Below are 19,149 nucleotides of genomic sequence, written 5' to 3'. Positions count from 1 at the left end.
TTGCAACTGGAGCCAAGCCGTATTACCAAGCCAACGTTGGCGTGGTAATGCAAGCAATGTATTGTCACGCCACTGTTGACTTGGTAGTAAAAGCCCAGTATTGTCATGACAACGTTGGCTTGGTAGTGTAAGAAATGTTTTGCCATCCCAACATCGGCTTGCCAATACAAGCACCGTATTGCCATGACAACGTTGGTTTACCAATTCAGACACCTTATTGCCATGCCAACGTTGGTTTGCCAATCCAAGCATCATGCTGCCAAGCCAACGTTGGCTTGGCAATACGTTGGCGTGGAAGTAGGCGGACGGGCGGCGTTGCTGTTGCAATGCCACCCGTAACCACTTCGATCCGAAATTCTGGACTACAATCCTTTGACCAAACTGAACAAGATGGCGGACGAGAAGCGAGACGAGGTCCTCTCGACAACAGTATTGCCCAAGTGCAGTCTTCACCACCATGTCGTGTTCTTGAGAAACGTATATATATCATAACCTCGTAAAACGCAAAAAAAAAAAGAAAAAGATTGCACACCCGGCTTTGTCTCGCCGACTTCCGTCTTGGCGCTGTTCTCAAGGACGAGGTCTCTTCGTACAAGTCTAATCAGAACGAAACCTTCGTTGTTTGGCTTTACTTACCAAATCTTTAGTGGCTGCAGAACAATATCGTATCCTTAGCATTCTGATACTTATTTAATACTCAACACCCTTTACCACAGGCCTTTTTTTTCTTCGTCAGAGATAGCGAGTTAGCGATAAAATACCGTACATTGCGAGACGACCGATGTGTCGAGAACTGGCTGCGTGAAAGGAAGGAGTGACGCAGCTACGTACAGTAGTACTTTCATTATCGAAAAACTGATGATGTTTTCATCACCGACACCGTTAAAAACAAACTGCAAGCGATCTGCACTACTTACGAGCGAGCCGAAACTTTTATTTTATTCTTCTTTCGTTTTTGTCGGTGGTTTACAGAACATAGCCAACGTAACCAGGACACCTCGCATTCGCGTATAAGCTATGCTTACATGTTTTCAGTAGTTAGCCGACTGTCAATATCAATCTGTCAGGGAAGCAACGTCGCTCAATTTCACGAACGTCGTACTTGCATGCTTCTTCCCATTTCGCCTGTCCCGATCTCCTGGCTTGCCCAATGTGTCTAGTGTAGCCAACTTGTCTTACGATACATCTACGTACCAATCTACAACTCCAACGGCGGTGTTTACCGTGTACTAGCTTACTTAATTTGTCTTTCGTCTATACCTTACGACACCACTGAAAAGGCCACGCGTTACCATCACTGACACGGTTGGCAGCGACATCTATATACGTCACAGTCTGATAAACGCACTGTCGTTTTCTGCAAGCGCCCGTGTGTTTGCTTGTAAAGAGCCCACTTATAACGTCACTCTTAACCTAACTAACATATCTAGGTAAAAAAAAAAAATCGACACGCTCTTACAACACCGTCCAACGGAGACCAGACGCGAACCTTCGGAGCAAGTCTAAGAGAGCAGCCGCGCTGTAGCGTGCCGCTGCGGTCCATGGGTCTCTTTCGCGTAGCGTCAGACCCGAGCGTTGCGTCAGAAGCCCAGGACAGCTTACAGCGGGGCTCTCGCATTGATCTGAAACCCCGGCGAGCCTCCCGCCGCAGTGTAATCAGAAACGCACGCAGACGAGCGTAGGCACGAACTGTTCAGGTCTACGTTTAGACACGCTCGAACGAAAACTAACGCACAGAGAGAAAGAGGAGGAGAGAGAGATTGGTGCCAGCAACCCATCTGCATAACGCATAAGTAAAGATATATCTCCGCGGCCGCAAGGTGAGAGACGTGGGCCTGAGAAGCGTATACATGTGGGCAAAGGGCTCCGTATCTGCAGCTCCCCCCCCCCCCCCCCTCCCCACCGCCGTGCGCGTTTACGTTGAGATTAGCGCACCGTGCTGGCCTCCTCTGCTCGTGCCGCCGCTATAGGGCCTTCGATCAGGCGTCAAAACCTCGTTAGCTAGCCCGGGTGTTCCGCGGTGAAGCAGGCTCTCCAAGTGTACGTGTGTGTATCAGCTGCTGCAGCACAGTGCAGAGGTGTGAGTGCGCAGCTCCGGTACGGCGCGCCGTGTGTTTGCGAGAGCGTGATAAATTAGTGCCGCGCTGAGAAGAGGCACAGGTTTTCCTTCGGTGAACTTTAGAAGGGTAACGTTTAGGACCAGTCGGTATGGTGCTATACTAGACTAGAAGGAAAACAGCGTAATATACACGAATCCGTCCGCAGGCGAGGCAGACAGGACTGCCTACTGCCGATGTTTGTTTGAAAAGCTTTTTTTTTTTTTATATCGCCAACAAGATAAGGTGCAATATAGTGGAGGCAACAACAAGACCGTGAAGAGAGCGACGGCTCGCAGTCGCACGCATAATTTAAGAAAAAAAGAAAAAAACAGTAGCTGCTGCCCGGCTGGATTGACAGCGCAGGTAAGCAGTGCGCGCGCACACACAAATATTTTACGACGATAGAGCTGTTTGCAAGAGCAGGTGCCAGTGAATCGTAATATTTCACGCATTACTAGAAATGACGCCCCACGAGTGGCAGAGACAGCTGTCACAAAAAAGAAAGATGCTTCTTTAGCTTCAGATGCTTCTTTGCTTACATGCAGCGCGAACGATCTGCTAGGAACGCCGTGTCAGCTTGCTCGTTCGCGCCGTAGACGTAAAAAATGCACTATGATGTAATTGGTATAGAGAGGCACATCGCTGATGCAGCCAAAATAGTGAGAGCCGCGAAGCTGCACTGCCTAGCTTACTGACCCTCCAGAGTGACATGGGCCAACCAGCGGCACTAATAAAATAGCGATACTTGTGCAGCGGCAGGCATAAGCTTGCTTTTCATTCAAATTGTACGGCGGTGGTATCCCGTCATACGTGACGTCACTGATCAGGTCTCGTGACACTGAGATGTTGAGGTGCGAATAGACTCTCACTTCTGAAATCTGTGACGAGAGGGAGATAATCCCTACCGAACACGGCATCGAAGTCACGGAAACCCACACGCGCGCCTGCAGGCAACGCAGTGCTGACGAATTAGAGAGTGCGCGATAGATATTTCCTACGTGTAAAAGACGCGTCGCCACTGTTTTGCGCATATTCAGCGTTCACAGCCCGAGGGACCAGCTTTTGCCAGCTATACACGATATCATCATAACGGCCGACAGCCCTAAATGTGACGCATGTAGCTGTGAAAGCCGGAACACATATTTGTCCCTCGTCTGCGCCGCGCTGCACACATGCACGCCAATGATGTTAACGGACACCAACTCACCCCATTTGCTGCGTTGATACGGGACACGCATAGGTCTCTGGTCGCGCTATGTTGCCGAGGGCCAAATGACGCGCACAGTGCAGGACGGACTGGGAAAGTCTTCCACTGTCAGAGCTAGTATACGCATAGTCCGGTGTTCTCAAAAGAAGTTGCGCCTGAGAAGGGTAACCAAGCAAAACTGCCTCCGGTTATAAGATCCCTGCCCTTTTTTATGCATCAAAGCCTTGCGCGGTGACGTAGGTGAGGCGTACGCGAAGATAATGTACGCATATCAGACATGCGCTTACCCTCGCCCTCTCTTCAACTTGACACCGTCGTATATGGCGCTGACGCACAGAAAAGTCACCGCTCGCGCACCCTATAGTTAAAGATTTGGGCGGCTGTAAATAGTTCAGTGTTTTGGATCCAAGTACACGTGAAGGTGTACACTATCACCGCGTTATGATTCGTTTAGAGGTACGCTACTGAGACAAATGATTTTGCTCGCAATCGTAAGCTACCGTTCGACAAACCGAAAGCACCGCTGCTACCGCGAAAAGGTTCAAGCCCGAAAAGGAGCAAGAAAAAAAACACTGGTGACGACGCCGCCTTGAGATTCCCGCATCAACTCTCCGTGACGTCATACATTTTCATGGCGTCTGCTTGGGCTCGCATAAAGTTTTAGCTGTAGAAATTAACTACATTCCATTCTAAAGGCTGACCCACATTGAGCGAAATTTCCTGACGAACATTCGGTGGCGAACGCCGGCGCGGGCATAGATTTAACAAGGCAATGTGTCGGGAACTTCAATTCGGCCAACGTGGCCAAAATACTTGAAGGGGAAGAAAATGATATTTTGCAATTCGTAACCTCAAACACATAGGCGTGCGCTCAGGAAAGGGAGCGGCCGCCAGCCCCCCAATCACCCAAGGGGGGCGCCAAGTCCGCCCCCTTCCTTTACTCCGTTGAACCTGGGGGGAAGGGGGTGGGGGTAGGGGGGCTGCGGCGCACACATGGTCACACCAATGTACTGGCATTTGATGCTTTCGGAGCAAAATAAGAGAAATTCAACGTTTGACCTTCATTTTCGATTATATAATAGGCAGTTCTAGAATAGCGTACGCTATGGCGTTCGTTGTGGTCGCCCGCTATTTCCGTCACTTACGGGGGCCCGCAAGAGGATAGCGTACGACGCATGCGCAGTTGTGACAAACGCTAACGCTAAGCTTTGCACACGCTGTTCTAAAACTGCCTAGTAAGGAACCTCTGATGGGCTAAATTAACAACAGTTAATGACAATAATACTTGTTAGGGTTTTGCGTCCCCAAAACCACGATACGATTATGAGGGAAGCAGTAGTGGAGGGCTCCGAAAATTACGACCACCTGGGCTTCTTTATCGAGTAAGTACCCTTACAGCGTAAATAAAAGAGAGGACAAATGTAGCCAACACGTGGACACACAGGGCGTCATGTGTGCTTAAATTTATCCTGTCTTCTATTGGCGCACAAGGAAACTTACTGAAGACGTATTACCAGCAAGCCCACACCGCATCTCTCGTGATCCTTAACGCACATCTAAATCTAAGAATACACGGCCCTCTAGCATTGCGCCTCCATCGAAATGCGGCCACCGCGTCCCACATTAACGACAGTTCTCGAAGAACAGTTCGTCAGTACAGGCCGATTTAGTGCTTTATTTTAGTAACCCGTTAACGATTTCTCTTACGTGCGTCATCGTCTCATCGACCTGTCGCAGTGAACATACCTGTGGGCGTACCACTCCCGTTCTGCCTATAAAGCAGGCTACGCGTGTGTCCACGGTTCAATCGACTGGTGTACAATACCACGAAGAGCTCCGCCCATCTGCCGACACCGTGTCCGTTTTTACCTTCCTCCCCGATTCGCCACGTTTCAAATGCCGGTCACGCTACACGGCTTGCATATATCGTCACGAAGGAAAGACGAAGCGCCGGCAATTAACGAGTGGGCTGGGCACGGACACGCCCATCTCGCTTTTTTTTATCTCTTGCTCCGAAGTGCAGGGTGACTGAATTAAGAGTGAATCGACGTGCATTAATACGAATCAAGTGACTTAGGTGTGAATCAAGAAGCATTCGAGTAAATGAAAAATGAGACAACGTACACTCAAGTCCATCAATAGTGAATCAAGTGAACTATAAGTGCACATCAAGTGTGAATCAAGTGACCCTACCAAGCTATACACTGCCATACTTTGCCCTACCTTACCCTCATGCCCGTAGGCAGGAATATTTTTCGAGGGGGGGGGGGGGGGGTCCCACTTGCTGAAAACCTTGTCTATTTGAGAAAAACATCTATTTTCATTATTTATTTTTGCTAAAAACAGCTACTTGACTAAAAATTTCGCGGGGGGGGGGGGGCTAGGCCCCCCTGGCTACGGGCCTGCTTACCCTACCCTACCCTACCCTACCCTATCCCATCCTACCCTATTCTACGCTAGCCTTAGTTGACCTTATCTAAACGAAGTGGTGTCCGCCGAGCTCAGGATCCCGTGTTGGGGATACCTTTTGATGGTTGGTTGATTGGGTTTAACGTCCCAAAGGGACGCGGGCTATGAAAGACGCCGTAGCGGAGGGCTCCGGAGAACTTCGACCACCCGTGATTATTTAACGAGGACTGAAATAGCACGGTGCATAGGCCTCTAGCTTCCATCGCAATGCGACCGCCGCAAGCGGGATCGAACCTGCGTCTTTCCGGTCAGCAGCCGAGCACCGTCACCTTTGAGACCTCTTGAGAGAGAGAGAGACTAAGATCATGGCTTCACGGAAAGTTGGCTCGTGAAGACTGGCTGCATGACGTAATGCCTACATACCAGCACCCACGCGCATGGCGCCGCCGGTGTTTTAATTTTTCACCACCATCTTTGCCACGGCGCTCGTGTACGTTCCAGTGACTTCATCGCAGCAGCACACCAGAAGAAGGTGGCGCGCCGTCGACAGCGCTGGCTCGCGCGCGACGACTCGAGTTTAAACACCACGAAGGAGGGGAGAGGGAGACAGAGAGAGAGAGAGGGGGGGCCTTGGGCGAGGACAAATGGAACAAAGGCAAAACAAAGCGAGGAAGAGGACGAGACTGCTCTTCGTGTGAGGACCTCGCTTTGATGATGGATAAAGACGACAAGAAAGAGAAGAGCAAAACTGACGACTCGTCGGAGTCGCTCGAAGGATGCCGCAATGCATGCGCTTGAAGAAAGAAAGAAAGAAAGAAAGAAAGAAAGAAAGAAAGAAAGAAAGAAAGAAAGAAAGAAAGAAAGAAAGAAAGAAAGAAAGAAAGAAAGAAAGAAAGAAAGAAAGAAAGAAAGAAAGAAAGAAAGAAAGAAAGAAAGAAAGAAAGAAAGAAAGAAAGAAAGAAAGAAAGAAAGACTGTTTGGCAGAGACCGAGAGATAACTTCGATGGGAAAAAGAGGTGATGAGAGAAAGAAGAGAGGAAGGGAGCAAAGGTTACTTAAAATGAAAATTAACATCAGTGACTACCATGACAGCTTTTGGGATAAATAGTGCGGGGTAAAAGAATAACAAATACGGGAATGACAAGGCCCGCAATGAGCAGAGCAGGGAGGCAAGTGGAAGAGGATCAGCGGTGTTGGAGACCCCGCTTCGACAAATAAACAAGAAAAAAAGGAAAAGAAGAATGGAAATGGAGAAAAAATACGAAATGCTGCGGTGAAAAATGGAGAGAGTGATAAGAGAGATGCGCAGGCTGAGGAAACAAGAAGACGAAGCAAAAACGAGAAAAAACAGTCAACGAACAAAGTGCTGAGAAAGGAGGAGGAGGATGCAGACGGTGCTAGAGGCCCCACCATGCCGCCACATTTCTGAAACAAGAGCTGAGATAAAAACTTGCCAGGAATAAGCGACCAGGAACCAAAAAAAAGAAACAAAAAAAAGCTAGAAACAAGAGATCCACAGGCTTCAAGTGGAGGGGGGGGGGGGGAGGAGAAGAAATGGGTGCGAAGACGGTGCCACGTGGGTAAATAGAAATGAAGATAACAACAAAAAAAAGCAAAGGAGACGAGTGGGTGGGAGGGGACGCGTTCCGTGTTTAGCAACACACCGCCGCAGCCGCCGCCGTCGCCGCCACGGCCGAAGGGGTTTCGAGCCACGGTCGACCGACGCAAATGCTGCAGCCAGAGCCAGGGACGAGTTCCCGCAGAGCTATAGCGTGCCGCGGTAGCCCCAAGAAACGTTGCCGTCATCTCCCCGTTGCATGCACGAATAAAGAGAATGAAAAATTTTCAGCTATTCCTCCGGCTGGAACATCTCCTTATTCAAGCCGAGCTATAGTATTGCCTCGCAGTCGTCGTTGGCGTCGTAGGTATGACCGCAACAACAACCCGGCGCCGGCGAGCGTACACAAATGCGGATCTCGAAGGTGCGCTGGTCTCGCGCGTATTTGTACGCGCCGTTATCCAATAATCGATGCCCTCTCGATCGTGGACTTGTCGGCGATCGGCCGTTTCTGGTATGGCAATCTGACCTTTTCTCGAGGTGACTTGATCATTTGACGCTACCACATTTCCTTGTTGTCTGGTTATGAATGCATGGCCGTCATTGTTGCCTGTAGCGACTGAAGTGTTGCGCTGCTAAGCCCGTAGATAAAGGTCCAATTCTCGACATTGATGGAGAAAACAGTCGGGAGGAAGCATTGCGCAATGAGAAAGAAAGAAAGAAAGAAAGAAAGAAAGAAAGAAAGAAAGAAAGAAAGAAAGAAAGAAAGAAAGAAAGAAAGAAAGAAAGAAAGAAAGAAAGAAAGAAAGAAAGAAAGAAAGAAAGGCAGCACGTCAGGCACGCACACACCGAGCTTCGCTTGCCCTCATTTTCCCGCCGAAAGGGCAAGAGCTCCTTAATTTTTTTTCATCCCTATCCATCACCGTGCTTCTGCTCCTCTTCCGCTTAACCTCGTGTGAAAACTGTATTGGGGAATAAAACGCAACAGGACAGCCCGACCTACTGGAGTAATCCATTAAAAAAAAATTGCGGCAAACTTTTGCGAGGAATAGCTGTCGTAGTTTCGGAACATCTTATGGAGCGATGCGGGGGCATAGTTGTGCACGTGTATTATTTACTTCGTATTAGGAGCGGATAGCAAGCACTTTCCAAACTAACTGTTGGCGCGGCGCGTGCACTATTTTTTTTTTTTTTGAACGGGAAAGCCTTATACGTCTCATGAGTCGAAAAATCCGGCGTCGTCGACGTCAGCACAAACGGTACAAAAAGACACGTGATACTCAAGTGAATGAACGAAGCGAATTGCACTGCATCAAAGCTAATTAAAGTAAATTCAGAGTCTACAAGAGTACACCAGTGTTAACTGAAGTGAATTACAGGGGCTTAAGGTGGATTAAGGCGGACTAAGGTGCGGAGTAGTATTAAGTGGTACATGAATTCAGGGTTTATCAGAGAGTGTTCAGGGTATATCAAAGTACACCAAAGTTAATTGAAGTTAATTACAGTGGCTTAAGGCGGACTAAGGCGTGGAATAGTATGGAGTAGGTGGATTAAAGTGTGAACTGAGGTCAGGGGCGTAGCCAGGGGGGGGGGGGGATTGAACCTCCCCCCCCCCCCCCCCCCCGAAAAAAATTTCTGTCTACGCTTCTGACTGAGGTAGATTAACCTTTTGCCTTAAGTCGTCTTAGCGTTAGTTTAGGGATCCCGAAGATTTCATTTAACATCGCCCGTGAAGCTGAGGATGAGGAATTGGCCTTGAAGATGGCGACACAATGTCGACGATGAAGACGCGGCAACATGAAGGACGCTACGGACAGGCAGGCGCCACTGGCAAATTTCTGCTTGTTTTTCGCTACTACCGCAGTAAAACATGACGATAAACCTCCTCTAGTGCCTATAGCCATTGCACGCTCCATCTCAAGCCTTCAGTGAAAACAATTCCACAACTGGCATGAGTCACGACTGCGGCAGCGAGTCTGTGGCACCATAAAAAGCGTTTTGTGGCCGACTTCGAATTGAATTCGTTTGATTTGTTTCCGCTGGTACCGCCCATGCACAGCTCCATCATACAGAGTAATGGCACACTTGTGATCATGCAAGTTGCTCAGAAAGAGAGTGTGCGCCTGTTTTCTCGCGCGCTTATAATGCGACTGACGTATTCTTTAGATGAAACTTTGAAACAACTATCACCGCGCACCCCACATAGGGTGTGTAGTGTCTTGTCGTATCGATACTGTATCGCCTCAACCGGCTTTGATCCAAGGCTTCATTTAGGCAAAAAAAAAAGAGAAAGAAATTGGCGACGTACAAGCTTGAATGCCCTTCGCCTATTCTAAAGGTTGTTATGCCAGGGCTCCCAACCCAAACTTCCTTGCTTCGACAAGGCATTCAAGCTGGTAAAAAGTCTGACGCAACCAGCGTCAACACCAGCTGATGCAACGAGGCGGGAGCCTTACGCAATCCCCGGCAACTCCGGCGCTGCGTCTGACGCAACTGAAGGAAATCTCTCCCGCAACGTGCGGCAAGCCCTCTCATCCGCGGATCCGGTTCGAGCCAGCGACCAACTGCGGTTCCTGATTAGAGGCTTCGCGCTCCTGGCTGATGCAAGCGATCGCCCAGGGCTATAAAAGAACCAAGCTGCGCGGAGAGAGAGTGACAGCGAGACAGCGAACGAAGAAATCCCGGGTCGTCGTCGCACCGCTGTGCGAGCCCAATAAGCTGTCGGCCCCAGCGCCGAACATGTAAAGCCTCTGTATATATGTATATAAATTTGCCTTAACTCACCGTCGCCTTGATCGCACCGTCTATCAGCTCTGCGCAGAAGCAGTCGCAAGCTGAGACACCTGTTACCCAACAAGGTGTACGTAACGAAAGTCTTGGTAAGGTCTAAGCAAAAGGTCTATAACATTTTAAGGAAAGATGCACATTTTAACCACACAAGAAATATGTAATATAAATGCCTACAATACGGCAGATCGTAGTTCTATAGGTCAATAGTTAGCGCACAACTAATCGTTTTTTTTTTCTGCATTGTTTTGCCCTTGCAGACGGAATACGGCCTGACGGAGGAGCAAGTCGCAGGTAAGTCACGAATTTCCTTGAGCTTGAGAACTTGTTCCTATCATTGATTGATTGATTGATTGATTGATTGATTGATTGATTGATTGATTGATTGATTGATTGATTGATTGATTGATCGTCGATCTAGAGAGTGAGTGAGTGAGTGAGTGAGTGAGTGAGTGAGTGAGTGAGTGAGTGAGTGAGTGAGTGAGTGAGTGAGTGAGTGAGTGAGTGAGTGAGTGAGTGAGTGAGTGAGTGAGTGAGTGAGTGAGTGACGCACAGGTTGGCGTAAACCTCACGTATTCAGAAAAAAAAAACTGTTTTTATCAAATTTTCCCATTGATCGGGGGAACCTTCTTTAAAGAAAGGAAGAAATGTTCATCGTTGCTTGTCTGATAACCAAAAAAAGTAAAATAACATCACGCGTTAAAGTACTTCATAAAAGGAAATGACTTCTTTAGTGCGCGAAACGTTTACTAATGTAACGTCTGAAGCAAGCGTTTCACAAACCCGGACCAAGCGGCCACACTTCGCGCTGTCAAATACTGCGGCGCGTACTCCCTTCCCTCAGTACGATGACGAAGGCGAAACTGTACACGCAGGCTGCTTTCACAGATATGGCGCAAAAGCACTCAACGTTTCAGCTGAATGTAAGAGCGCTTCATTTCAGCTCTACGTCTTCCGGCTTGATTCACTTCGGCCGTCAAAGCAGGCAAAAAAAATAAAAAGAAAAAAGCGAGCGTTGAGAGCGCTTAGCGCGAATTGGAAATCGAGCATGCAGTTGCGTAGCAACGAGAATATACATTTTACATCGAGAACGTTATTGCTGCAGACGTACGAGGCGGAAGTTTTCCCCGAGTGCAGCTAGTTCTCGAGTTCTCGTAAAACCCCGCACACTGCAGATGAACGCGCCGTAAGAGTACAGTCTTTCTTTCGTTTCTTTAAAGAAACAGAATTTAAGAGCTTGTTTTCGTGTCTAAAGAACACTCAATACGCGCGGCCGCCGTTTGTTCCGCAGTCTGCGGCTGACATCTCGATCACGTTGAAAGTTTGCGCGTTGTTTTCAAAAAGGACACGGACACACACACACGCACGCATGTATGTATGTATGTATGTATGTATGTATGTATGTATGTATGTATGTATGTATGTATGTATGTATGTATGTATGTATGTATGTATGTATGTATGTATGTACGTATGTATGTGTGCGCGCGCGCGCGCGTGTGTGTGTGTGTGTGTGTGTGTGTGTGTGTGTGTGTGTGTGTGTGTGTGTGTGTGTGTGTGTGTGTGAGAGAGAGAGAGAGAGAGAGAGAGCTAAAAGTGGTATTTCGTGCGGGGTCACGAAGCAATAAGCGAGACATGCGCTGCTCCGCCTTCCAAGAAGGGGCGTGTATTTTGGATGAGGCCGCCGCATGGCTGCTGCAGCGCTTTGCCCGTATACGACGACGGCAAAGCGAGCGATAAGGCGCGAGATACTATAAAGATACACGGACGCGCCCGTAGCCAGAACGCCGCGACCCATATAACCAAAGCGAGGTCGTCACTTTGAATCATTGAAAAGGGAGGAGAGACGGGCACGCGGAAAAGTCGCTCGCTTTGTCTGCTTAACTTTGCTTATCTCCTCTGCTATGCGAACCCCTACTCTCTCCCTCTCACATCTCCTTCTCTCTCTCTCTCTCGATCGCCTTGTTTGTCCGCTCGGTGCATTAATCAAAAACGGCCGAGCCGGCTCCGTTATGCATTGGTGAAGGAGGCCACGAAGAAAGGGTCAAAGAAGAGGAAAAGGTTTGCGATTTCATAGTCGTGTTGACATGTGACCCCTAGCATCACTCGATCCGTTGTCGTGTCCAATAATATAACGCGGGGATCCGCAGCGGAAACGTCGACGGTTAAAGAAAACTCGCACGCGTACACACGCACATGCATGCTTACACACGCTGCGCACTAGCGGGCAGCGTGTAGCCTGCCTACGTCGAAGCCACAGTGACCGTCAACTGCTGGAAACCAAAGTTTCCAATACGCGTAGTGACTCATTTAGGAGTTTTGCATTGTCGAGGTCTGCCATTGCGCAGGAAGAAAATTCAATTGAATTGAACTCGCTTGCCAAGAAAATATGCAGATGATATACAAATACGTGAGAAGCATCTAGGCATGCATGTCCAAAAAAAAAAAACATGCGACGCCTTTTTCTTGATGCTTTTTCTGGATGCACACGCGTCTAAAGCGGCAAAGTAGGGAATCCACGGGATGCGCCATGAACGAGCCATTTGACACACAAAAACACGGGATGTGTTCGGCGTTTCATATGCCTGTAATAACCGGCATCGCTCGTGCTTGTGGCAAGGAGACAAACCGAAATCGTCTGAATAAACCAGTCCTGCGTCTTCTGGAAAATAAGCTGGGAAGCGCTTTCACCCGTTTACAAACGTGAACTTGCTTCGCGTGACAAAAAAATAATAAATAAAATACGAGAATCCGCCAGGTTGTGCATACCCGGGGACCCTAAGTTGTATATACGTAAACGTGTATATATCTAGTGAGGAAACGACGACGAACGATAAGCCGATTTGAGCGGCAAAAAAACTTCGCGTCTTAAAAAAAATATATCTGTGAATATCTATATATATAGCGGTCAATGTGAAAGAAAGGCGTTAGCATTACCTTTGATTAGCTCTAATCATCTTCGGTTACCTTCGTAGGTATTAGCCAACTCTTAGCCGACATTAGCGAACATTAGCGAACATTAGCCAACAGGTAGCTTAGATTAGCCAACAATGCTGATATTATACGAGCAAATATGCGACGGGGTTCACACAAACCAACACAGTTCATTTTTCGCCAGGATGCCCCTCAGTATGCAAACTCATTAAAAACGAGTCGTTTACAGATCACCCCCAGCCAGACAACATGCCGTCGTTCAGAACTTGGTAATGAGCTGGTCACGACGACTTGGCGCCGTTTTCGAATTTACGCGCACTCTCGCGTCTGAGATCTACGTCGCACCGTGCACGTGACTGAACACATCTTACATCGTTAAAAAAAAGCACCAAGTTCTACGTTCACGTCTTCGGAACTGCTCCAAAACCATTACAGACGTCTAAATCAGTCTCGGATGCTGCACAGCAGCCTTCACTTGTCCCTCGGCTTTCTCATTCATACACACACAGAGCGTCGAAAAAATAGCTTCGTTGTAGCAGCGGCCAACGCCGTGTTTCGTACGTCACATCGCTCGTCATCGCGTCTGCATTTCGCTTCTCCGCATCTTCGCCTTCTTGCTATTCACACTTCCTTGAATCGTCGCGCATCATCTCTGAGACGTAGCGGTTGTTCAAAAAGCAACCGCTGCACCGATGCTTGCGGCTAATCACTCTTTGCCCTATCTCTTCATCTTCGTTTTACGTTTGTTCGTTTATTTCGCGTCCCAATGTCAACCCTTCAAAGACCGAGCGCCCGCGTGACGTAAAAGCAGCGTCACGTCTTTTTCCGTGACTGTTTTTGTCTTTTTACGAGCCCTGTCTCTTTCTTTTGATCAAAGAGCAAACTTCCTCCTTCCGCATCAAGCTCGCTGCAATCTCTTGAAGAGATCTTTCTGGCTGGAACTCCTACGGCACATGCTGGGGCCTGCCGCTTGGAACGAATTCAAGTTTCTCTCGTCCTCCTCGCCTTCTTTTTGGTCTACTCACCCTTCCTCCTCTTCTCCTACCCACGTCACTTTACGTCATCGACCTACGTCATACGATGTGACATCCTCCGATACGAGCGAAGCTAAATTCGATTAAAGCGGGCACTGTCAGGTTGTTCGACAACACTCGACGTTAGCGCTTTTTCCTCGCATTGCATCGCTGTCAAAGGCGAAGCTAGCTTTACAGGCGAAGGTTCGGGTTTTCTTCTTGGAACCTCGGCGTTAGCCTGGCTGTTAGGCCGGTCCGTTCTGTTCGGCTTCTTTTTCTTCTTCAAGGAGGAATATTTTTCCCAGCAGGCCACTCTTGCGAAACGCCCCGAAACGATATGAGGGAGCGCGAGGTCGGGACGTCCTATCAAATTACGGAAGCAGACAAGCCTAATGCGAGGTAAGCGAAACGCTTCCACTTTGCGTAATGGACAGCGCTGAGAAACAGTAAGTTGGGAGTACAGTCTACTCCTGTATTCGTCTGGAATTGTAGACGAGTCATTTTTTACAGCGCCTATAGACATTATAAGTCAGAAAGTATCGTTAGCTCGGAAAAAGTGTGCGCCGATGCCTCGCCGAATTCGCAGTATCGATTCATCGTACCTAGGGTAATGACGCAACTTTTTGACAAGGACAAAGAAAGGAAAACACGACACGGCGCTCAATCAAAGTACGATGAATTAAAACCAATGCGCTCACCTTGCTATTCTGTCTCAGTATTGCTGCTAACTTCTCCATCTTTCATTCTCTCTCACACAAACGCTCTCTCTTTTTTTTCTCTCTCTCGCTCGACGGTCAATGACGCGACATTGACATTTTCGACCATTACTCAATGCAAAAAGCATTCGCCGAAGCTTGCGAAGTTTAGTACACGCTTAACAGTTGCGTGAAGTATCTGAAAGAAACAAGCAAGCCAAACTCGCATTTGGGCCACTGAAGACGAAATAGCGCAATAAACAAAGTAGTAGCGGACCAGTTCCAACAGCACTTCGGCTCCGTTATTTCATACATTCGCTCCTTATTTGCCCTAGCGTTGCACCTGTTAACCTTTCTCCAATACTGAAAAATACAGTCAAAACGCGAACAATTTTATTATAAGAGCGAAACTGTTTTTGTCGACCCTTCGCTGTCCGTTGGCGTAACGCGGGCATGTTACAGTAGCGGCGCTTGCAACGCTGCTTGCGTTCCAGCGCAGTCGGAATAGTAATACGCGTTTTCGGCGAGTGGCTGGGTGGAATGGGCCAATTTAGTTGGGCGTCCGCAGCAGCTCTGGGGACGCAGCCTGCCAGCCATTTCCTATGACAGGCTGCGTCCGTAAAGCTGTTGCGGACGCTCAACTAAATCTGTCCAATGAGCATACCATCGCGCGGGATCCACATGTCCTAACATGGACAACAAAGAAACACCAAAGAAATCCTTAGTGGAAAATTTGCCGAAACTTGGAGCAAAATGTAATGCCTGACGAAAGGGGCGACAGCAGGTTATCACGGCGTGGAATTTGCTCAAATATTTTAGAGCGCAGCTCTTGGCGCCCGTTCCTGCGTTGAGCGGCGTCGCCGTTGGCGCCGGCGGCGTAACCAATAGAGCGAACGAGGACGAAGGGGAGCGAACGCGGAGTCTGTAGATATCACGAGCCACTGGTCTCTAACCTCGCTTTCTTCCTCCGTCACGCGCGCTGGCCCCTCGGTCGGAGCTCGTACGCATGCAGGGCTGGCACGTGCACTGCGGCTGGCTTCGCTTGTCGCAACGGGGCTGTCGGCGTTTCGATTGGTTCACGACGACTGAAGTAAAGAGTGGTGTGCGTAGCATTCGAGCGCTGGCAGTGTCTATCGCAATATGAAACGAATGTTACATTGCTGCAGCTGCGGACAGCCAAAACTTCAAACACAGTTGGCGTTGCCCCAACACGAAGCTGCGCTCAGAATTCGCATTAGGCAGTATCGTAATCGTCGGTTAATTTTTTTTTTTAGGGGCGAAGCTCCTTAAGGCGGCACCCGTTCGTCCCTCGTCGTGCTCGTAGTAGTGAGTAACAAGTCTTACCCTTTGACCTCCAAGGTGGTGCCGGTGGGAGATTTCTCCTGTGCGTTGTTGAACAATAAAAAATTCGCAGCGTGCGCGTTAACTAAAAGCCGAATTCTTCTGTCTCTGTAGAAGTGTAAGTGTTGGCTAAAAGCCGACTTCTTCTGTCTCTCATTCCCATTAGCAGCCATTGTTTACCTCCAAGGTAGTGCCTGGTGAGATTTCTCCTGTGCGTGATTAAACAATAAAAATTTTGTTCAAAACGCCGTTGATTGATGAAATAAACCAACGAAAGACGCCAGATGTTTTGTAAAAACAAAACGAAAGAACGCCAGATGTTTCTAAAGCAAAACGAAAAAGACGCCAGCTGCTTAACGAAAGACGCAAGGTGTTTTCTAAAGCAATGGTTTTCTAAACAATGAAAATTCACAGCGTACATGTAAAATTAAAGTGAGCTGCAAGTCGTCATAACTCATCGAACCTTTAGTATAAACGCGCCCGATCTCACGTCGGTGATGATGTACTGGGCAGAATTCACGGAAGATTCACGGTTTACCGATGAACCTCCGCAGCTTCGCCCACTCATCATCATTCACTCCGTGGATATGCTGTGATTTTTTTTCTGAAGCCCGCCCATGCACCTTCCCCGTGTCAGCAGCGGCCACGTGCCACGTACACACGTGGATGACGTTTAAAGCGACAGTCCCGTTCCTGTAGCGACGCTTAAGCATTATTATCAAGAGTTAAATATAAAGTTCGGTGTCTCTTGCAAAAACAGTCTTGTTTCTTTTTCATGGTCGCAAGGACTTTCAATTTAAAGCTCACTCTCAGCAAAAATTTGTGGGAGAAGCTTGCACAACTGTTGCTGCTGAAATGAATGAGAACAGTGTTTGAGCTCGATTCAACTGGCTCCATCAGCAGTGTAGGTGCGCCGTGTTACATATCTCTCCATAGGAGAGTAGCGTACTTCTTTCTTTGAATCGTTTCTCTCTCTATTTTGGTAATACACGTTTCAGTGAGAAACGCGGCCGTGAATGAGCGTGTCGTCGCCCCATATAGGCTTAACATACAGTGTCAAATAAAGAGCAATGATACAACACAGAAATACTTAGAAAAGGCTCGCAGAACAACGAAATACTTATAAATACTAGCAAAAAAAATTCGGCAGATCCCACGCACTGTAGGAATCGATGTAATGCGAAGCAGCCAGCAAAAAGCTGCATACAGCGCCTTGTTTGACTTTGAGCCAAATGAAATCATTCAGGCCATGGCATCTCGTTCACCATATATCGCATGTTTGCCATGCACGCATGCATCCACAATCTGGAATATGCCATGCTAATGAGACGTATATTCTGGTATGTACAATACATGACCTGTCGTTTATGTTCATCACGCACTCGTGTCATGCCATACCAGTTTTGGTATATATCCAGTTAACAAAACGGCCGGAAGCGCACCATGACAGTGTCATGTGAAGCATACCGTACATGAAATGCATAACATGATTCGCATGTTAGGACCTGTCATTTATGTTCGTCATACAGTCACATCGCGCAATACCTGTTTTAGTGTATATCAAACAAGCGAAATGGCCGCGAGTGCACCATGAGTATGGCATGTAAATCATGCCATACATGACATGCATATCATGGTTTTCACATTACCACCTGTCACTTATATTCGTCATGTAGTCGCGTCGCACAATACAAATGTTGGTGTATATCAATCCAGCGAAACGGCCGCGATCGGACAATGACTGTGGCATGTAAATCATGCCGTAAATACTATGCATATCATGATTTTCAAGATCCCAAAAGGATTCTATCTTTTTCATACAGTCGCGTCGCGCAATACCAATTTTTGTGTATATCAAGCTAGCGAAACAGCCGAGAATGCACCATGAGCAAATCATGTCGTACAAGACTTGCTTGTCATTATTTTCATGTTACCACTTCTCGTTTACGTTCGTCATGCAGTCGCGTCGCGCAATGCCAATTTTGGTGTATATCAAGCTAGCGAAACGGCCACGAATGCACCATGAGCGTGGCTGTAAATCATGACATACACGACATGCATGTCATGGTTTTCATGTTACCAACTGTTATTCATGTTCTTCATACAGTAACATCGCGCAATACCAATTTTGGTGCATATCAATCTGGCGAAACGGCCGCGAGCGCACCATGAGCAGTTCATGTCGTACATGACTTGCATGTCATGAGTTTCATGTTACCACCTCTCACTTACGTTCGTCATACAGTCGCGTCACGCAATACCAATTTTGGTGTATATCAAGCTAGCGAAACGGCCGCGAATGCACCATGAGCGTGGCATGTAAATCATGACATACACGACATGCATATCATGGTTTTCATGTTACCAAATGTTATTCATTTTCTTCATGCAGTAACATCGCGCAATACCAATTTTGGTGTATATCAATCTAGCGAAACGACCGCGAGCGCACAATGAGCAAATCATGACGTACATGACTTGCATGATATGATTTTCATGTTACCACATCTCATTGTCGTTCGTCATACAGTCGCGTCCCGCAATACCACTTTTGGTGTATATCAAGCTAGCGAAACGGCCGCGAATTCACCATGAGCATGGCATGTGAATCATGACATACACGACATGCATGTCACGGTTTTCATGTTAAAACCTTTTATTCATGTTCTTCATACAGTCCCATCGCGCAATACCACTTTTGGTGTATATCAATCTAGCGAAACGGCCGCGAGTGCGCCATGAGCGTGGCATGTAAATCATCTCGTACATGACATGCATGTCATAATTTTCATGTTACCACGTGTCAGTTATGTTCTTCATACAGAAATGTCTCGTCATACCAGTTTTCGTATATATCCATTCATTTAAACGGCCGCGAGCGGCCCGAGATCATGTCATGTAAATCATGCTGCACATGACATGCGTGTCATGATTTGCACGTTAGAACCTGTCATTATGTTCGTCATCAACTCTTGTCGCACCATAACAATTTTGGTATACAGGGTGTTTCAAGAAATGTGTCCAACCTTCTCAAAAAATCAGGAAAAAGCGATATTTGATTGCTGCCTTCAAAATTGGTTTTTCTGTAGCGGCAGGGATTTTAAGA

General features: G+C 47.7%; 1 protein-coding gene across 1 annotated transcript in view; it reads left to right on the top strand.

Moving 5' to 3' along the window:
- Positions 1-19,149, top strand: part of LOC119389915 (calmodulin) — an 85,467-nt gene that overhangs the window by 57,245 nt on the left and 9,073 nt on the right. The window contains exon 2 of the mRNA XM_037657345.2: positions 10,321-10,354. Within this exon, the coding sequence (XP_037513273.1) occupies positions 10,321-10,354 (34 nt within the window). The remainder of the gene's footprint in view (positions 1-10,320; positions 10,355-19,149) is intronic.

The sequence above is a fragment of the Rhipicephalus sanguineus genome, chromosome 4 (assembly GCF_013339695.2).
Source record: "Rhipicephalus sanguineus isolate Rsan-2018 chromosome 4, BIME_Rsan_1.4, whole genome shotgun sequence".
Classification (NCBI taxonomy): Eukaryota; Metazoa; Arthropoda; class Arachnida; order Ixodida; family Ixodidae; genus Rhipicephalus; species Rhipicephalus sanguineus.
This window is presented reverse-complemented; position numbering and strand designations above follow the sequence as displayed.